Raw genomic sequence first — 21,580 nt, 5'->3', positions numbered from 1 at the left:
TTTGTGAGGCACGACCTACCCTTCACAAAACCGTGTTGACTATGTCTAATCAAATTATTCCTTTCCAGATGATTATACACCCTATCTCTTATAAACCTTTCCAAGATTTTGCCCACAACAGAAGTAAGGCTCACTGGTCTATAGTTACCGGGGTTGTCTCTACTCCACTTTCCAAGATTTTGCCCACAACAGAAGTAAGGCTCACTGGTCTATAGTTACCGGGGTTGTCTCTACTCCCCTTCTTGAACAAGGGGACATTTTCTATCCTCCAGTCTTCTGGCACTATTCCTGTAGACAAAGATGACTTAAAGATCAAAGCCAAAGGCTCAGCAATCTCCTCCCTAGCTTCCCAGAGAATCCTAGGATAAATCCCATCCGGCCCAGGGGACTTATCTATTTTCACACTTTCCAGAATTGCTAACACCTCCTCTTATGAACCTCAAGCCCTTCAAGTCTAGTAGCCTGAATCTCAGTATTCTCTTCGACAACATTGTCTTTTTCCTGTGCGAATACTGACGAAAAATATTCATTTAGCACCTCTCCTATCTCCTCGGACTCCAAGCACAACTTCCCACTACTGTCCTTGACTGGCCCTACTCTTACCCTAGTCATTCTTTTATTCCTGACATATCTATAGAAAGCCGAGAACTCAGGGGGTAGACAAAATATTGTGCACTGAAAATCTGAAAAGGTCAGTGGTATTGCAAAACAACACCTAGATTCTACGAATTTACATAAAATGATGCAGGCACAAAATACACAAATGTAGCCCATTTTATTGGTAACGCAATGCATTTTTAACATATGTAGAAAATACTTCAATCAGAAGACAAGCTACTTTGGAAACCAAAGACAATATAACAGTGAATTACAAGATAAAACAGTTTCATCACAATGGACCCCTTTTCCCAGTTTAAAGTTAGTATTATGAACTTTTTTTTAAATAACTATAATCTCTTTATCATTTGTTAAATTTATTATTTTACAATAACCTCTACAGTTTAACTGCCAGACTACCATAGAAAAATCAATAATTTCTATGAGCTGCCTACACATTACATGTGATAATCACATAGCTATATCAAAAAGTAAGAAACCGCAGTTCATACAAGAACTAGAGTAGCAAATAACATTATACAAACCAGTCAAATAACCTATTATAGCAATATCAATGATACAAGCCAAGTATGCTACTAACAATTGTTGCATTCGCTACAATCATACTATTAAAAAAACACTAAAGTTCACTCACATATGATTAGCATTAGTAAATGCAGACACATACAGCAAAATAATGAGAACATGCTCCAGCCAACAGTAAATAATGACACACCCATATGTAATCATATATAAGTCAACCCTATAAATATATACTGTTTATATAGATTTTAAAGAGACAGTGCTTTTGCAGCCCAACAGGTTGCGAAACAAAAAATCCTGGAAAATGTTTGAATCAGTGCAGCAACCTTAAATTTTGAGAAATGCTCAGTTGAGCTTAAATCAAAGTTGTTATAATGATTTTTAAGATGTAAAGGGGAAAAAAAAAAATTGACATTTGGTTGAATAATTCGCTTGAAGTTATCCATGATTAACCTCGCTCTAAATTCCAATCCCTCCATCCTCCCCTCCAAAAATAGAAAGCAAGCTGTAAAAGGTGGCTGTGACAAGATTCATTGTAGGTGTTGCTTAGATTCCATGTCAATTGTTTTAGATACAACCAGTGTGTGCCTTGGACTATCTCTTTAAATGTACATTTTAGATACTAAATGACTTACACAGGATACAGATGGTTTTCTTACAAAACATTGACAAAAAATTTGTTACAAAGTAGTACGTAAAGGTGCGAGGACACTGGCAGGTTTACCTACAGGTCAGTTTGACCAGTTTTAAGGTCGAGGCCAGTGTTTATTCCTTGGGCAAATGTTTTCATAAATAAAAGTAAACTTCCAAAACTTTGCATTTTGCTCCTCCCCATAAGAAAATCCCACAGAAATTTACCATCCCAAAGCAGGTTTGGCCACAAAGAATCCAGAACTGGGCAGAAATGGTGAGAGTCTCCAATGGCAGCATTTGATAGTAATCAGAAACAGTAGAAACTCAGCCTGTCATCAGTACTTTCCATGCTAATTGTGACCACTCCATGGAAATGGGGTACCCTAGTTTGTGGACAGGATAAAAGACAATGTGCATTTCAATCTACAGCAAGTGCATTTTCCAGGATGTGGAACAGTAATTGATAGCAAGATTACAAAATGCTTATCTGTAGCTTTTAAGACTAGGTTTCTCTAACCTCATGTGTATGACTGTTAGTTTAAAACAAAATGTTTCATTTTTCAAGGCCAAACCTATCAAAATGCACTTCACTGCACCAAAAAGATATAATACAGCAGGACTATGAAATGCCACAACATGACAGCACTTTGCAGTCTTAGCAGAGGTAAAAGTGGATCATTTGGCTCAATAGAATTCCAATACAGATGTTATAGGATGTCAATATATCCTCTCTCTGGTTAATCCAGACGGGGCGAGGCAGGGAAAAGGGATACAGGAAATTGTAGACTTGAAAGATTGGTCAAAATGCAAAGATATGAAGCAGTAAAATTTAGTCTCTGCAAAACATTTTAAAGCAAGAATTACCGAACTTATGAGCACCACTTTACCTCCCCATGAATAAGTGAATTACATTAACCTACTCAATGCACCAAAACTTTATTGCGCAGATTTTGCCTGCCTTTGGAGCTCTCTTCACCCCGTTGAAGGTGTGCGCCTGCATGCTAAACCCAAATACAAAAACAGGATTCACACATATATTGTGCTCAGCTTAGAGAGAACAATATTTTTTGATCTAATTTACCTATCCTCATACCTTGGTTTGTTTATACAAACCCAGCTTGTGTCGACTAGAAAGCACACGTCTCAAATGTTCTTGATACCTGAAAGGTTCAGAAGGTACAGCACTCTAAAATTCAATATAGTTAACCTGGTTACAGAAGGATTGGTGGAATGTTTGTTTCATGTTAGAAATTTATTTTCTTTCAAACAAAAACATCTGAACCAACAGGCTAGTGTATTTGTGTAAACTCTCACACTTCTACCAGTTTATCATTTTATAATGTTGGTATTATGTGATCAATGTAGAACTGTGCTCTCCAAAGATACACGAAGGGCTAAAGCCACAAGACAGGTTTTGCAACACCAGAGGTATTCAACATAGGCATTTTCTAAAAGCCACTTCTCTGGGAGATTGCTAGGCACACATTAACATACATTGCCAGGCATACATCAACTCCTTGCAACCTTATGAAGTCAGGGCATGAAATAAGAGAGTAAAAAAGAAAACAAAAAAAATGGTTTTGATAAACACTTTCAACAGTAAATAAGGGAAGTAGTTAGTGTATGCAGTACTTTCCTTTCAAATACAGAGTGGAGCACTGAGCAGCTATTTGCAAACAAGAATGTTAGCTTGTTGGAATGAATCGTCGATTTTAAAAAAAAAAAATTGTACATTAAGATTAGCAAATACTTGCATATCGGTTAAGCAATACCACTTATTCCATGCCCTGCAAATGAGGCAGAATAAATAGCCTTTTCTTTGGTGTGATGAATATGGGCTTTACAAGCAGTTTGCCTGTGTGAAGCCAAAATCTGGGTAGTCGCCTCTCAAAGGGTTTACTCAGAACAGCATCCCACTGCCACAAAGAATATTAGCATCCATAAACTAGTGAAAAATAAAGTTTAAAAATTACACATCTAGAAGAACCACAACCACCTAAAGCTAATTGCACATCATTTTCCTTTTCCAAAATTTATTAAACAAACCAAAATACTGCACTATCTCCACACAAGTCCGATATGTTCAGCCATACTATTGTGACTTAATAAGGTAAAAATCAAAAGGAAGTGAAGTTCAAAAGATAATACATGGATACATGCATTTTCACATTCTAAGTAGCTTTCTGCATTAAAAGCATAGTTATATGTGCCAAATGAAAAGAATTAAAAACTTCAAAAGAGAAAAAAGAATACTGTTTTAAATTCCATCTCCCTTTCTTAAACTAAAATAAACATTAATTAAAATACTCAACTGATTTATGTTATAAAAACACCAACTTCAAGGATTTAAAATCTGCTTCAACAGTACAACACCCTTTCCTGTGCTACCCTCTCATCACTTTGTTTTGTACTCCCAAGAGGCCTTCCATGCACACACAAGTCCAAATGATCTAACTGCAACAAGTTGGGATTTTCTAAAGCACAGTGTAAAAGTTTTAATTTAATGTACTATGTAAAAATCTGTTAAGGCACTAACTAGGGGAAAGAACTCATCAAATGAACCCCTACAACATTCACACCTGTGCAAAAACTGAGTCAAAGAATTACTCCCATCCAGAACACACAGATGATGCCTGTTCTGCAACCACTTCTTTTCAAACACAATTACTTTTTCATCAGTGCTACAACATTTACTAAAGTTCCAAAATGTATCTAAAGACATTGCATGTACATTCCAACACGTTCCAACTTAATTTCTCTTAAAACGACAGGTACGTTAAAAAAAATCCTCCTGGGTGATCACTTAACTGAATCTCGAGTTACTAGAAATACAGAATTCAAGTATCATAATTTACATTTTCCATCCAAGACTGTTGTAGCTAGTTCTGTTGGAAGTTATGAAAGAGTCACATGTCTTGCTTCTGCAGCTCTGATGCTAAAGCTGTATTAGTTGCTGGAATTAATCAAACTAGACCTATACATAATAGGATATTATAGCAGTAATGTCACAGTATCTTCCACAAGCATAACCGACCTAACAACTCAATGCCACAGGCACTAGTGATTGAAAGTCTGGCTGATGAGTAACATAGAAGTGAACATTAGGCAGGAGAGAGATTAAAATGGTTCAGGAACATGATGTGGGATATGATTCAACACAAATTTAGGATGTGTGCATTCATATAATTATTCTCAGTTGTGTAAATCAACACTGCTGATGCCCAAATGAAAGCTGCACAGCACACACGGGTCCTGGCAGTGATGGAAATGCCAGAATACACCCTTCAAAACGTGTCACTAGTTTGAACACTGGTATGTGCTGTACAATTAAAATACACACCTGTTCACTGCAGCATTAAAGCAGAAGTGATTTGGAATAATTTACTCATGTCTCAGAATACAGCAGTGACCATTTCTTTCACCCTATTTTCAAACTTCAAGATAAACTTCCTGAATTCATTTGAAGTGAGCCATGCATCCTAAGTAAATAGTCGAGAGCGCGACAGTTCTCGACAATGAAGATACAGGCAAGTGAAGTGTACAGAAGCAACTAGATAAAAATATGCTCACTGAACCAGTGATTAAATGGCTCTTAAGCCTGCAGCTTTAAATAAAGCTCACTAATCCTGTATGGACGGCAGCTCCATCAGCCAATCACAGCTGATTGAAATGTTCAACGGAATCATTTCTTACAAGAACAGGTCGATCCCGTTTTCATACTTAATTACACTTTGTACTGCGCAGAAACCAATACTTTAAGAAATCCAGATTACTACAAAGGTAATATTGCAACAATACTCTAAAAACGTGACATTCCAAACTACTTTATACACCTTTCAGAAAAATGAAATTTGTCTTTAATTTTGAAGCCCTTTCACAAATGCTCAAAAATACACTAAAACATATGCTTGGAGATGTCCATTAATATGTTATGCGAGTCAGGATTAGTTTAGGGTTCAACGTTCCAATCAAACCAAACAGGACATCCATTACTTCCCATTTTGTTATGTAATAGGCCTAGGAAAAAAAAGCATTCTTTGAACTTCCCAAGCAATAGTATTAACACTTTCAGCAGCATAAACCCTTTTCAAGTAGCAGATTCATCAGTGTGTTCAGGCAAAGAGCTGGCAAAAGTAAAGCAACAGTACATTTAAAAACAAACAGCAATTCTGTTGGTTCTGAAAACTCTGAAATCACTGTAAAATATATTTAAAATGCAGTCTATTTCCAATGTCCTCCAAAGGGTTAAAAAACAAGTCTCCTCACTGCTTGATGTTCTGCAGACATGTGACCCAGTTCAGAAGCAAAACAACACCACAGAAGAGTCCTGTCTAATGGAACGAAGCACACTCCTCCTTCATACAAAACTGGATTAGTCTAGATCTCATACAGTAGCACAGCACATTTGGAAATAAGAAAGCTACAGATAAGAATACTGATTTATTTTAGTGGGACTGAGTGGATAGCCAGCATAAAGAGTAGGCGCCCTGGAAGCATTAATGTATGACTGGGTGGCAAACGGATGCTGGTACTGGCTGGGAGCAATGCTGGCAGATGGCAGAAGGCTAGGACCCATGCTGACTGGCACCTGTTGGAGGAGACTGGTTGGATGAGCTGCGTATGTGGCTTGTTGCATGGCATGTCTGGAGGAGCTTTGTTGGTTTAGAAGATGGGCCATGGAACTGGAGGTTGCCAAGGCAGCAGCAGTTGGTGCGTAGGTATACATATGGGGTTGTCCTGAAAGGTGCGTAGGGGCTGACACAGCTGTCAGGTGGGGATGAACACCCGGATGAGTGGGACTGTTATGCTGGAAAGAGTACGGAGGCTGAGCAAGGGTTGGTGTCACGTATGCCTGTTGCCTGCGGGGAGCAGGATTTACACTTCGTTCTTGAGATTGTTGGACCTGAAAGGGAAAAAAAAAGAAATAGATGATTAAGTTAAAATGTGGCCTTCTGAAATAGATATTCTAGGGATCATTGGAATGCAGTCACAACATTTTCTAATTGCGTAGGTAGTGCCAACAACCAATTAACTTGAAAACGGAGTAACACAGATCATCTGTTATTAAAGTTCTGACTATCCTTTTACAGGTTTGGTAACTTCAGTAAGATAGTGTCTAGAATGTTCTGCTCCTTTACTCCCCAAGTCTGTCATTTTGTAGCCATGCATTTTAATTGGTAGAAAATTGCAGGCTGCGCTGCAGAAAAATCACAGCCCGTGTTTCCAAATCCCACAATCAATGGATCTTCTTGCATCCAAAGAATCATTATGGCAGATTGTTTCTGCAATAGATTAGAAGGATCTCTCGGAAATATTGGGTGTCTTCTGGTCAACGAGTCAGTCATCTAGTAACAAGGTTGAATTACTGTCCAATGTAATTCGAGAGACTGATTACAGCACACGAGGCCATTCAGGCCATCGGGTCCACACCAGTTCTCTGTGAAGCAATCCAAACAGTCCCATTCCCTGCTTCATCCCCTTTACCCAGCAAATTTACTTCTCTCAAGTGCTCATCTCATTTCCTTTTGTAATCATTGATGATCTCTGCTTCCACTACCCTTGCAGTCCAGTCATTGCCATTTGCTGATAATAATTCTTCCTCACATCCCCTTGCATCTTTTGTCCAAAATCTTAAACCCATGTCGCCTAGCCCTTGCACCATTAGCTAATTGGACAGCTTTTCTTTGTCTATCTTATCTAAACCTGTCGTAAACCGTACACACCTCAATCAAATCTCCTCTCAATCTCCTTTTGTTCTAACAACATCAGTTTCTCCAAACTTTGTAGCTAAAATCCTTTATCCATGGTAAATTTCCTCTGTATCCTCAAGGACATTCCTAAAGTATGGTGACCAGAAATGGACATAATACTCTTGTTTTGGCCAAAACAGAGATTAATAAAGGTTCAGCATAACTTCCCTGCTTTTGTACTCAATTGATGAAATTTAACTAAATGGGAACAAAGTCCCATAGCTAGCACGTTTAACCTAGTGTTGTACTTTGTAAGGGCCTCTCCTATTGATTCCCTTATTCCCCGTTTCTTTTATTTATCATCATCATTTGATCCATGGATATTTAATGGATATATACATTTAAGTCGAGCAGAGGAAGTGAGGAACTCAAAAGTTGCAAAATGGTACACTTTGCTATGGGGGTTTAGCTTTTGAACAGAAATACTTCCTGGCACCCGAGGGATCTGATTTGATTGGTTAGTTGGTGGCCAATGAATTGGCCAAAGGCTGTATTCTGCTCAGTGACAGGCAGTGATTGGGTCCTACCCATGTGGCATGGTTTTCAGAAAACCCAGGAAGGGACAGTCGGGTCCTGGACGCAGAGAGAGGCTGTGAGCTGCTGCCTCTCTCTCTCTCCGGAAATGTTGCTTAACTGTTGTTTTCTGATCCTGCAGAGACGTCTTTTGAGACCTTGATGAATCTACAGTGCACACTATTAGTGACTGAAAGCAAAAACCTCCGACTGAAGGCCTAGACTGAAGAAAGGTGTACTGGAAGGTGTCCATCTGAAACAAAGACTTTTATCCTTTAAAAAAAAAAATTTAGAGTACCTAATCCATTTTTCCAATTAAGGAACAATTTAGCAGGCCAATCCACATAGCCTGCACATCTTTGGGTTGTGGGGGCAAAACCCATGCAAACACTGGGAGAATGTGCAAACTCCACACGGACAGTGAGTCAGAGCCGGGATTGAACCTGGGACCTCAGCGCTGTGAGATCCTTTTTATTTTTCTTCACACCCCACTTGTGTGTGGGTGTGTATGTAAATGTGTGTGTATATATAAAATATGTACATAGATAAATATATACATAGAAAAATATATATAGATAGAGAGAGAGAGAGCGCGAGGCGAGTTAAAGGGTTTGGAATTAGATAACAGTTAACCAGTTGTATTTGTTGCCTATTTACTCAGTGGTTATTATTAATAAAAATTGTGTTTAAATTTACAAACCCGGTGACTGTAGTTATTGGGCAGCCAGAGACCAAAGACTTTGGGTGTTTTCTAAGAATTAATTGTTCATTCCAATCGTGTTGCGATTTTATTTATTTATTTGCGACTCTGGGAAAGTGGGGTTGCAACTGACTGTGCACTAGTCCAAGGGGTCGTAACAACCTCTTCCTTTCTAGAATATGGAGACCAGAGGAGTTTGCTGTCTTCAAAGTGTGGTTTAACGTTATATTGGACACGATAGGTTAACTCAATTTCTCTCTCCACAGATGCGGACAGACCTGCTCTTCCTGTATTTATTTTGTCTAACTAAGATTCTATACAAGTTTAACCTAACTTCTCTGCTTTGCAATTCTATCCCTTTAACAGTGAACCCCAATGGCATCTTTAATGGCATTAACCATCGTCACTATTTTAAGTGATTTGCATATTTGCACCCCCATCATCTCCCAACTTCTCTACCACCTTTTAGATATTTATTTTCTGAGTAGGTGACCTCCTTATTGTTATAAATATGCACTGCCTCGTACTTATCTATATTTCAAGTTTATTTTCAATTACCAGCCTATTGTGGAAGTTCATTAATGTTTTCCTGTATTTTGTTGTGTCGGTATTAACTAACCCCAACACTCCCATTCCCCAATTTGTTAGTGATATTGATAAACAGTAGCCAGTTTCCTATTAAATTAAAAAATATTACATTCAAGTTTTTAAAGTGTGGTATGAGGGTCCTTCAGTTTATAAAATCCTCAAGAGTCTCCTCAATGGTCTGCAAACTGGTACAATTAACAGAAAATCACCTTGATAATTATTCTGAATGGGTGGAGGGCCAGCTTCTTACAAGACAAACTAGCACAAACAATTGTCAGAATTTGAATTGAACGGAATGTAATTTGCATTTAAAACGTTACAATCTTCTACACTGATCATAAGGCTACAAAATTGCATTTCTAACGAGACTTTAAATTGTTTACAACAGTAGTTACTCGTGGAACGCCACTTCCCACCACATGGGCTGTTTAGCACAGGGCTAAATCGCTGGCTTTGAAAGCAGACCAAGGCAGGCCAGCAGCATGGTTCAATTCCCGTACCAGCCTCCCCGAACAGGCGCCGGAATGTGGCGACTAGGGGCTTTTCACAGTAGCTTCATTTGAAGCCTACTTGTGACAATAAGCAATTATCAATCAATTAATTACCAACCTGTGTAACTACTTTTAACTCTATACTGTTTACGGTTTTGTAGCCAGCTTCCTATTCATGCTGCTGCTTAATCACTGATCCCATGTGCTATATAACCATTATCATTAATTTTCTGTGTAGTACTCAGCAAAGGCTTTTTGGAAATTCAAATATGGGGTAGTTTCTCCTTTACGTACAATGGATGATCCGCGCAAAAATTGTTCTAATTTTGAAATGTGCTTTTCCCCTCCTCGGGTTTCTGCTCAAACTCATTTGCCCACAACTGAATACACAACATCTGTCACGAATCAACATAATCAGGCAGCACTTTAGAATGTAATAGGTTCCAGTTCAATTCCCGGCTTGGGTCACTGTCTGTGTGGAGTCTGCACGTTCTCCCCGTGTCTACGTGGGTTTCCTCCGGGTGTTCCGGTTTCCTCCCACAGTCCAAAGATGTGCAGGTTAGGTAGATTGGCCATGATAAATTGCCGTTAGTGTCCAAAATTGCCCTTAGTGTTGGGTGGGGTTACTGGGTTATGAGGATAGGGTGGAGGTGTTGACCTTGGGTAGGGTGCTCTTTCCAAGAGCCGGTGCAGACTCGATGGGCCGAACGGCACTCCTTTTGCACTGTAAAATCTATGATAATCTATGATAACGTTTTTTTGAAGAAATTGCTTCAAGGTATTCCAAGAAGAGTGCTATCTTGGTACAGTTCAATTACTGAAATTGAAAATGGCTTCATCACAAATAAATAAACATTTTAATCGGTGTCTACCATCTGCAGTAAACCAATTTGAAATAAGTGAAAATTACTAAAGAGGTATACATTGGGACACAAATAGCCAGTTTCTTGGTAAGTTTCAAAAGAATAATAATATTCAAAAGTTTTTGGATTGTGCTTATTAGGGCCCTGCACCCAAAAAAGAGCAAATGTTTTTGTGGATTTGTGAAGGCTCGCAAATGTGTGTAATTAGCAGGAAGTCACCATTGGGCCAGCTTTTGCCAAGATGTTTTTAAAGTTAACACAAAATATTGCAGAAATTCGGGGTGCCCCAAATGTAATTTGCACTAAAAATTCCACAATCTTTTACACTGCATTTGCTGGAAAATTGTGCCAAAAACACCAGCATTACCAGCGTCTAACATGAATACTGAATTTTCAAAGAATTTAGGAAGATTTGGACAATCATGACCTTCTGTTCTGGAATCCATACTTTTTTGAGCAAGGTTCCAATCACCAACATTTTTTAAATTGGTCTTGAATCCATAGTCCCCTGGATTTATTTGATCCTTTTTGTTAAACATTGCAATCACATTAGCTGATCACCAGTCCTCTGGGACTATTCCCTTTTCCAATTCATTTATTTATGTAATAGTGTCACAGTTGCTTTTAATATGCACAGGTGCAATCTGCGAGGTGTTTTATCCTCTCAAGTTTGATTAGCGTATTGTCTTCCTTCTTGCTATCTTTAATGTCGTGGGCGAAATTCTCCCGAAACGGCGCGATGTCCGCCGACTGGCGCCCAAAACGGCACCAATCAGACGGGCATCGCGCCGCCCCAAAGGTACGGAATGCTCCGTATCTTTGGGGGCCGAGCCCCAACATTGAGGGGCTAGGCTGGCGCCGGAGGAATTTCCGCCCCGCCAGCTGGCGGAAACGGCCTTTGTTGCCCCGCCAGCTGGCACGGAAATGACATCTCCGGACGGCGCATGCGCGGGAGCGTCAGCGGCCGCTGACAGTTTCCCACGCATGCGCAGTGGAGGGAGTCTCTTCCGCCTCCGCCATGGTGGAGACCGTGGCGGAGGCGAAAGGGAAAGAGTGCCCCCACGGCACAGGCCCGCCCACGGATCGGTGGGCCCCGATCGCGGGCCAGGCCACCATGGGGGCACCCCCCGGGGCCAGATCGCCCGCGCCCCCCCCAGGACCCCGGAGCCTGCCCACGCCGCCTTGTCCCGCCGTTCAAAAGGTGGTTTAATCCACGCCGGCGGGACAGGCAATTTATCGGCGGGACTTCGGCCCATCTGGGCCGGAGAATCGAGCGGGGGGGGGGGGGGGGGGGGGGGGGGGCCCGCCAACCGGCGCGGCCCGATTCCCGCCCCCGCCAAATATCCGGTACCGGAGACTTCGGCAACCAGCGGGGGCAGGATTCATGGCAGCCCCTGGCGATTCTCCAACCCGGTGGGGGGGTCGGAGAATGACGCCACATATCTTTTTTATTTTCTTCTTCCAATGTTTACACTCATTATTCTAGTTTTTCCAGTAAAGACTCGGCCAAAGTAATTATTAATTTTTCTCCCATTTTCCTGTGATTACTTGAACGTTTATCACGTGTAATCCTTATTCTGATTTTTTCTTGGGTTATTTGTGTGTCTGTAAAATAATTTGTTTATTTTTATATTCCTTGACAAGTTAATTTCTGGTTTCTCTTTGCCTCCCAATTGCTTTTCCAGGCTTCTTCCCTAACTATCTCGCAAGTCCATTTTGTTATCTGTCCCTTTGTTGCTGATGCATATATTTGATGTATTTTACTTTTGTTTCAATTTTATCCTCAATTCTTCATTTGCCTGTGCTGTCATTTATGGCTAGTCTGTTCTTGTTTTTGGTGGAATATATTTCTTCTGGACATTATTGATCATTGTTTTAAATGTTTCGCACTGCTGTTCTATTTGTTTATCAGCAATGTTCTCTCAAGCTGCACAGCAACTTGAAATCTATGCAGGCCATACAAAAGTTGGCTCCTTACCACACATGCGCATCAGTTAAAATAAAATTAATGGGCTCGCACACTTGAATAAATCAGCCGCACACTACCAAGAAAATGACTGGGCATGCTAATTATCAGTACTTCAACCCACCTCCACAGAGTTGATTTAACCAAAGTTCTCCTTCTAAAATACATATTTCCCCCCACTTTATCGCTATCTTGCTCATGTCCTTTCCAAACTTTATTTTAGACTTCATTATGTTTAAGGTTTAATTTAGTAAAACTGTTTCTCCTTCCAAATACTTATTGCTCTGAAACATAAAATTAAAATAATACATACCTGACTTAGATTCAGAGGTTGCCGTTGACGGTACATGGTTGGCGTTGTTGAGCTTGCAGTCTGCCCACTTGTAGGCATGCCTGTTTTAGCCTTATAAACATTCGAGAAAAAACCTGAAGTGCACAGGAAACACAAAAATGAGTAAACAAATCAAACATTGAAAACATCTGCCAAGTTTCAATCCTTTTCAATGAGAGTAGCAAAAATCAGGTTGGCACGCAAGAGAAAAGGGGAACAGACTGATAACATCATAATTCTACACAAATTAACTTTTTAAAAATTTGTTCTTAAATGTAGACGTCGTTGGCTACACCATTTATTGCCCATCCTAATTGCCCTTGAACGGAGTGATTTACTAGGCCATTTCAGTGGGGGGCAGTTAAGAGTCAACCTCATCAGGGCCAGCACGGTGGCGCAGTGGGTTAGCCCTGCGGCCTCACGGCGCCGAGGTCCCAGGTTCGATCCCGGCTCTGGGTCACTGTCCGTGTGGAGTTTGCACATTCTCCCCGTGTTTGCGTGGGTTTCACCCTCACAACCCAAAAATGTACAAGCTAGGTAGATTGGCCATGCTAAATTGCCCCTTAATTGGAAAAAAATAATTGGGTACTCTAAATTTAAAAAAAAAAAGAAAAAGGAAAGAAAAAAGTCAACCACATCGCTGTGTGGGTCTAGAGGCACATGTAGGCCAGACCAGGTAAGGGCAGCAGATTTTCTTCCCTGAAGGACATTAGTGCACCAGATGTTTATTTTTTTTTTTTTAGAGCAATCGGCAATGTCATAGTCATCATTTGACTTGTAATTCCAGATTTTTATTTAATTCAAATTTCACCATCTGCCATGGTGGGATTCAAACCCAATACCTCAGAGCATTACCCTGGGTCTCTGGAGTACTAGTCCACTAACAATACCACTATGCCATCGCCCCCTGATAAACTTAATCTAAAGCACCAAATGGGTTTCTTTCTTGTTGAGTTTGGTTTACTTATGGCAAGCACAGCTGACATTTAAGTGAATGCAACATCCACTTGGAAAATTTTTCCACTAAATAAACATAACTGAATCATGCCATTGCTTCAAAATAGGTAATTTTAAGATCATTCCCTGTTGAAATTCATGAAGCATAGAACATTATGTGGGAAAAGAATATTTTCCTTTGAATAGCAATTAATATCTTTGTAATGAGAACAGGTTAAAAGGAACCTAAAGGACCTACTGAGAGACGTGCAGAAACTGGCACTTCACACATCAATTTAAAGATAGCTGGAGGTGGTGATCACTTCAACAGCATCAGCAGTTAAGACCATGGGCTGGATTCTCTACTGTCAGGATTCTCCGTTGCGCTGGCAGCCCGGGGTTTTCCCGATGGCGGGAAACCTCACTGGCTGGCTGGCGCGACAGAGAATCCCGGGGGCACGCCGCACCGGGACGGAGAATCCTGCCCCATATTTTTAAGCGAGGGAGACAAAAAAATGTCAGGGGAGCTGGGTGAAAAGAAAGAAATCTCAATTTGCATGTTTTAAATATTAAGAAGCATAATGGAAATATGATCTGAATTGGATGCCCCTGGTGTCTGCTGGTTTGAGGAATTTTACATGACTAAACCAGTTATACATTTAAGAATTCCAATTTTAATTGATGCTGAATAAGTGTTTGAAGTAAAATAAAAATGATCCAACTAAGATTACTACAACTTCGTATTGTCGGAAGCACTTTGGTATATCATTATATTCCTACCTGACAAACTGTTGCTTTCTCCCATACTGTCACTGACTTGGGCCTTCAAAGGCTGTACAATGATGGTGCGAGATCCGACATTATGACAGGCATCCAATGTTCTTTTAGAGACATCCTGTGTACTGCTGATAACCTGCGTTGCTCGAGGACGTTCACATGGATAGGGACTGTTACTATTTGAGGAGTCAGATTCTAAAGAATCGTGGACAGTCACATAACTGATGACATTTGATCTCGGTTTCATACCAGAGCTAAGGAGAAAAAACAAAAACAGGTAAGTCAGGCAATCCCAATACTGTCAAAGTCAATTGCCAAATAGATGGATGTCCATTGGTTTGACCTCCACTTTCCTCTTATTTTTGCTCATGATCAATATCTCTTATTTTGTCATCCTAATAATTTGAATAAGTCCTCCTGCACAGAGTTTTGCAGATGAATGGCAAAGTTGATGATCATCATCGCCACAATTTCAAAACTTTGATGTGTGTCGGATTATCTAACACAACCAAGATTCTTCTTCTTGATCACCATCCACTGATTGCTGGAACATGTGTGTGGAAGTCAAGCAAGGACAACATTGAACTAAACTATGATATTTCTTTTCCCAAGATCAAGAATTAGCCAACACTATGTCAAGGCTCATGAAAAATGGCTAATTTGTGAAGAATCAGAAGGTGGGCACCACTCGTGGATCAGAATTCTGCTGTGAGTTAGGGAGAAAAGCAAAGAAACCGGACAAAAAGTTAAAATTATTGATAGTAACCACTCATAACTGCAGAATGCAGTCTTTTCTTGGGAGATTTGAATTTGTTGACACATAAGATTCGAGCACTTGTTAGTAGTGTGCAGCATTTTACATTTAGTGAAATCTGGAGAGAAACAAATAATCTTTCTATTGAATTTGATTGAAGCCAGAGGCACAGGTAAAATACTTTCAAGACAATTGAAAGGCAGGTTTTGATGAGCCACAAAGCGACTTAAATGTCCTCACCTCCCATCCAAAGTCAGCATGCTTTCTTTACCCAGGTTGCATTTATAAATACTGTGGGCATTGTCTCCACCTCCCATAACTTTTAATGTAGAGAAATATACCTACCTCGCAACTTTCTGCTTTGTTTCTTCCTCTTCGTCTGTGTCACTACGGATGGTGATAACACTGACAGCAGGACTGGGTGTGTCAGGAATCACAATGGTCTGTCGCTGATGATCAAGCATTGTGCTGCAGTATGGGGAAGGAGCACTGGAAGGACTGTTTTGAACCACCATGTACGTTTGAGAGGGAGTTATATCCAACACAGGAACATTTCTGGTAGAGATTGAGTAACAGCCAAGTTTATTGTGGAAATCAGTGATTTTAGTTTTAACGTTTAAAATTATCAGCTAAATCTATTGCTCAAGCCCCATTCAAGAAGTAATCAAATTTATTTCAATTATACATAAATGCATTATTTCAAAATCATTATATCTAAGAGGCTACATTGAGCTCACTGTAAAAAAGAATACAGTTTGTGCAGTGCACCAAAAGTTCACAATGCAAATTCACATTCCTCCATACTTGGTTATTTCGATAAAACCGGCGTCAAAAATAGTGTAACCAATTCAGCATGTAGAGTATGATATGATTTCAGGTATTTTCCAACTACTTTTGACAATATAACTAAACTAGGACTCATCGTACACCTACAGCACTTCATATAGAAAATGATGAAAATGATGCAGGTGGATCAAATGTTATTTAATTCCAGAGGGTCATTATCTGCAGTTTCAAATTCACAAATAGAATATCAAATGCAATTCCTTACAATTTTTAAAAGCGTTTTTGGGGTCAATTTCTTATCTTTTCTTGTAGAGGCTGACTCCTGCAGGGTGCACCACCACAGGTGCCGAGCACCCACCGGCACTGGGGATAAGCATGTGCGAGACGGTTACACTTGTGCTGGCCGACTGCTGAACTGAAGGGACACCAAAATCAAGCCTAAAACTGCCTTCACCCAAATGCATGTATATGTGCATTTACCAACAAAAGGCACTGGATAGTGGTAATGAGAAAGTTTGCTGGCTGATTTCTCCCACCCATAAACTCATGGGCAGTGAGGGCAACTGAATGATTCCTACTGCCATCGAAACAACTGGCCTTCAAGCTTGTAGAAATCAGCTACAAGGTACCAACTGAACCACTTGGGCGCTGGGCCTTTGTTTTGGATGAAAAGCTTACATATGAGAAATGAATGTCATGTGCTAGCTTCATGTGTACAATGTGCAAGTTTTCAGTGCAACGGCTGCCTGCAGGTGGCACCTTTCACAGTATTTTATCTCTTTAGTACAAAGAGATTGTTAGGGGGGCAGAACATTTAAAGTTTGGAAATGCACAGAAATTTCCAATTTCAATTTATAAATTTCCTTACACTTAGGAGTTTTCAAATTCTCACTTTCGCACACTTTAGAGACTATTTTTGCTCACCTAAGCAGAATTTATATTGGTATAACATTTAGAAGTATTTTCAGTCATCAATTTTAAGGGTTCCTATAAAGGCATTAATTAATACAGTGTTATGGGCCAGGGTCTAGAGAACCCCAAAGTGTGGTATGGGGAGCACACGGCCCACTCTACAGGTGTGGTACAGCAGAAATGGAAAAGTATTTTTTAAAGCAAAACAATTCTATGAACTGAAGTTAACCTTTTTAAAACAGTGAACTTCTTAGCAACCATTAATTCAAATACAACCCCCAAAGGATACAACACTAAGCAATCCTTCCCAAACAACATCCAGGAGACAAAAGAAACACCTTTTAACAGAAGCACATCAGGTTTACGTTCACTACTGAAAACATTTATAATTCTGAATTCACCAAATGATCAAGAGATAGTCTTTTCATGACAGAGAGAACAGCAGTATACCTGCTTTGTCTGGCTTCAGCTCCAACACTGAAAACAAAACTAAAACACACCCTGTAGCAAACAGCCTAAAACGAAAGTAAAACGCTGACAGACAGCCCAGCTCCACCCACACTCTGACATCATTGATAAACACCCATTTCTTAAAGGTACTCTCACATGACAACAGAAATGATTTAATCGCTTTCTAATTTAAAAGGTAGTGCACAAAAGCAATCGTTAATTCCACAGATTCACACGTTTTATCCATTTCACTACCCCTAATTAATGCTTCTTAGAAAAAGTGCTAAACCTTGCAATAAAAACACCTTTCCAATCCATCAACCCACCACTTCTGTCTTAAGTTGAATTTCCGAAAGGAAAAATATTTCAAATTTCCCCACAGAATATTAGAAGTTGAACGTATTCATGAAACAGAACACCACATCATAAACCGTGCAACAAGAACATTCCTTGCATGCACTGAAAATAAATATCTGATCGTAATCTTTAATGACTCTGTGCATTTATTGTACGTTTACTTTCTTGCTGGAAACATGAGCATGTGGTTTTTGCAAAAGAAACCACTTCCAGTACCTGAATCATCAAAAGTGACCTACAAACTTTACCTATTTCCACTGCAATAATTTATCCAAGCTTTTAACATCAAATCTGTCAGTCTAGAAAATCTGTACGTCACACAGTATTGACGTTTATTATTCTCTCCTCCATTGAGGTTTCGGATTTAGATTGTTATAGAATTCCAACACAAGGATGCTTCAGAATTCAGTAACTGACATTAGTATGATAATTTTGTTTTTGATTTTTCATTGACCATTTGCTAAATAATTTATTGATAATTTTTTCATGTTTAACTTTGTTAACCCATCACTGATCCAGCCTACACCAAGGCAGCACAGTAGCACAGTGGATAGTACTGTGGCTTCACAGCGCCAGGGTCCCAGGTTTGATTCCCAGCTGCATCACTGTCTGTGCAGAGTCTGCACGTTCTCCTCGTGTCTGTGTGGGTTTCCCCCGGATTCTCCGGTTTCCTCCCACTAGTTCTGAAAGACGTGCTGTTAGGTAATTTGGGCATTCTGAATTCTCCCTCCGTGTACCAGAACAGGCGTCGGAATGTGGCAACTAGGGACTTTTCACAGTAACTGCATTGCAATGTAAGCCTACTTGTGACAATAAAGATTATTTTTAAAAAAGGTAACTAACTCTTACCGGGAAAAGCGTACTTGCCCTTGCACCTTCCTCCAATGGACTTTTCTCACATGTGAAGTTTGAAAGCAAGTGCAGGTAAGTTCATTGCTTTGGGGCATTATATCCACTTGGACCAGTTTGCACCCAAGATCCAAAGAGCCATTTTCAACTTGATATTGATGTGGGTATCTTAAACTTGCTTTTCCCTTCTGAGCCAAGATGCCATAGCTCTGTCTACCAACATCCCACCACAATCACCCCAGCTGAGAACAGCACAGAGATATAAACGGCACCTGAATGCACAGACAGGTTCTAGGCCTGTGTCTGTAGGCAACAGTACCAATTTTTTTGTGGAATCAACGGACATATAATTTAATTAATATAATGCAATTTTCTTTTCAACTGGGGATGTGTGAGGGCAGTGTGAAAGAAAGATGTTATAGTCATGCTCATCCAGTATGTAGAAACACGCATGCAGGGTCCCTCGAGAGCAATCAAGGCAGAAAACCTAGCTGCCAACTTATTTCCCCAATTCAGATTTGCTGAGGCTAACGGCAACACTGCAGCACCTCACCTAATGTACCAGTCAGCGCAAACCAGGGAACCAGTCTGGGAGCTTTCTGGACTTTATGGATCAATTCCACAAAAAGTAGCGCACCTGCTTAGCTCCATTTGATCTGAAAGAGTGACTGAACTCAGCCACCATGTGATACACACCTGGGTTACATTTTCCAGTGCTACATGCATGCATTTTACCTTGTGTTGTGAAGCGGTTTGTTCCTTTTGGAGGAAGACCTGATGTTTTGCTGCTGGCGTACCACATGGGCAACACCAACATTTAGGGGCTGTGCAGCTAAAGTCACATGTCCAGCCAATAAAGATGGCTGCTGCACAATGGCATTATACTGGCTTCCATGGGAATGTGCATTTCTGAGAATAAAAAGAGGAAAAGTGACTTAAGTGAACAAAGCGAGCAGACATCCAGCATTGAAGAAACAAAGATAACAACTTTTTACCCAAACCTTAGATTTGGGGACAGATATAAACTATCATCCTCTTTGACATGGGACAGTGGCCAGCACTGTTGCCTCACAACACCAGGGACCCAAGTTTGATTGCCTTGGGTGACTGTCTGGTGGAGCTTACAGGTTACATAGAAGACAGAAGCAAGAGGAAGCCATTAGGCCCTTCGAGCCTGCTCTGCCATTCATCACAATCATGTCAGATAATCAAATTCAATACCCTGATCCCACCTTACCCCCCCAGTTAAGGGGGTTCGATTACGAGGAGAGGTTGAGTAGACTGGGACTGTACTCATTGGAATTTAGGATGCGGGGGACTTATAGAAACATATAAAATTATGAAGGGAATAGATAGGATAAATGCGGGGCGGTTGTTTCCACTGGCGGGTGAAAGCAGAACTAGGGGGCATAGCCTCAAAATAAGCGGAAGCAGATTAAGGACTGAGCTTAGGAGGAACTTCTTCACCCAAAGGGTTGTGAATCAATGGAATTCCCTGCCCAGTGAAGCAGTTGAGGCTCTTTCATTAAATGTTTTCAAGATAAAGATAAATAGTTTATTGAAGAATAAAGGAATAAACTGCTGTGGTTTCGGGCGGGAAAGTGGAGCTGAGTCCACAAAAGATCAGCCATGATCTCATTGAATGGCGGAGCAGGCCCGAAGGGCCAAATGGCCTACCCCTGCTCCTAGTTCTTACGTTCTTATGCCTTGATCCCTTTCTACCTATATCTGCATGGGTTTCTTCCAGGTGCTCCGGCTTTCTCCCACAGTCCCACGATGTGCAGGTTAGGTGGGGTTGCGGGGATGGGGTGGGTGAGTGAACCTTGCTAAGGTGCTATTTCAGAAGGTCAGTGCAGACTGATGGGCTGAATGGCCTCATTCTGCACTGTAGGGAGTTTATGGATTCTATGGGCATGTTATGTTGCAGTATCTTTTAAAAATTGATATGACACATTAAATGAACCCAATTAAGCTATGAAATACTATTGCAAAGCTCAGTAAGACAAATGATATTTGCTAAACGTTAAAAATTTTATTCTACACCACATACTGAACTGGAAAATTTATTTTACATTCATTTTCCCAACCCAATGCTCTTAACTTCAAGCTACACAAAGGTGCAGTTATCTCAAGTTCACACAGTTGATGTTTTTTATTACTTCACAGAATCTTTAGGGCACAGAAGGCCATTTGGCCCATCAAGTCTGCACTGGTTCTCCACAAGAGCATCCTACCTACCACCACTCTCCTGTCGTATCCCATAACTTTGCACATTTTCTTTTCAGATAGCAATCTATTTCCCTTTTGAATACCTTGCTTGAACCTCCCTCTACCATCCTCTCTGGAAGTTTGTTCCAACCACCCTCTGGGTGAAAACACTTTTCCTCATCACTTTTATTCCTTTTGCCATTCATTTTGAATCTGTGCCCTCTTGTTCTTTATGTTTTCAAGTAGGAACCGTTCCTCACGATTTACCCTGTCCATATCCTAAATACTTCGATCAAATCACCTCCCAACCTTCTTTTATCAAAGGAAAACAGACCTAACCTCTCCAATCTAACCTCATAGCTCAGTTCTTTATCCCCAGAATCATTCTTTCAATCTCCTCTGTGCTCTCTCCATTGCCTTCATATCCTTCAAGTATAGTGTCCAGAACTGGACGCAGTACGCCAAATTAGTATCTTATATAAGTTCAACATGACCCTCTTACTCCTGTACTCAATGCCCCTACTAATAAAGCCCAAGATATGATATGCTTTATTAACTGCTCTATCAACATACCCT

At 40.3% G+C, this 21,580-nt stretch overlaps 1 protein-coding gene across 8 annotated transcripts in view; it reads right to left on the bottom strand.

Moving 5' to 3' along the window:
- Window positions 1-756: 756 nt before the first annotated feature.
- LOC140393916 (homeodomain-interacting protein kinase 1-like) overlaps window positions 757-21,580 on the bottom strand; it is a 152,891-nt gene continuing 132,067 nt past the window's right edge. For all 8 annotated transcript variants that reach the window (XM_072480553.1, XM_072480551.1, XM_072480554.1 and 5 more), the window contains 5 exons: window positions 19,532-19,705; window positions 15,788-15,997; window positions 14,692-14,942; window positions 12,958-13,070; window positions 757-6,676 (listed from right to left, as the gene is read on the bottom strand). In XM_072480553.1, coding sequence (XP_072336654.1) covers window positions 6,194-6,676; window positions 12,958-13,070; window positions 14,692-14,942; window positions 15,788-15,997; window positions 19,532-19,705 — 1,231 coding nt within the window. In that variant the 3' untranslated portion in view covers window positions 757-6,193. The remainder of the gene's footprint in view (window positions 6,677-12,957; window positions 13,071-14,691; window positions 14,943-15,787; window positions 15,998-19,531; window positions 19,706-21,580) is intronic.

This window comes from Scyliorhinus torazame, chromosome 17, assembly GCF_047496885.1.
Source record: "Scyliorhinus torazame isolate Kashiwa2021f chromosome 17, sScyTor2.1, whole genome shotgun sequence".
NCBI classification, from domain to species: Eukaryota; Metazoa; Chordata; class Chondrichthyes; order Carcharhiniformes; family Scyliorhinidae; genus Scyliorhinus; species Scyliorhinus torazame.
Note: the sequence above shows the minus strand (reverse complement) of the source record. Positions and strands in the feature narration are given on the sequence as shown.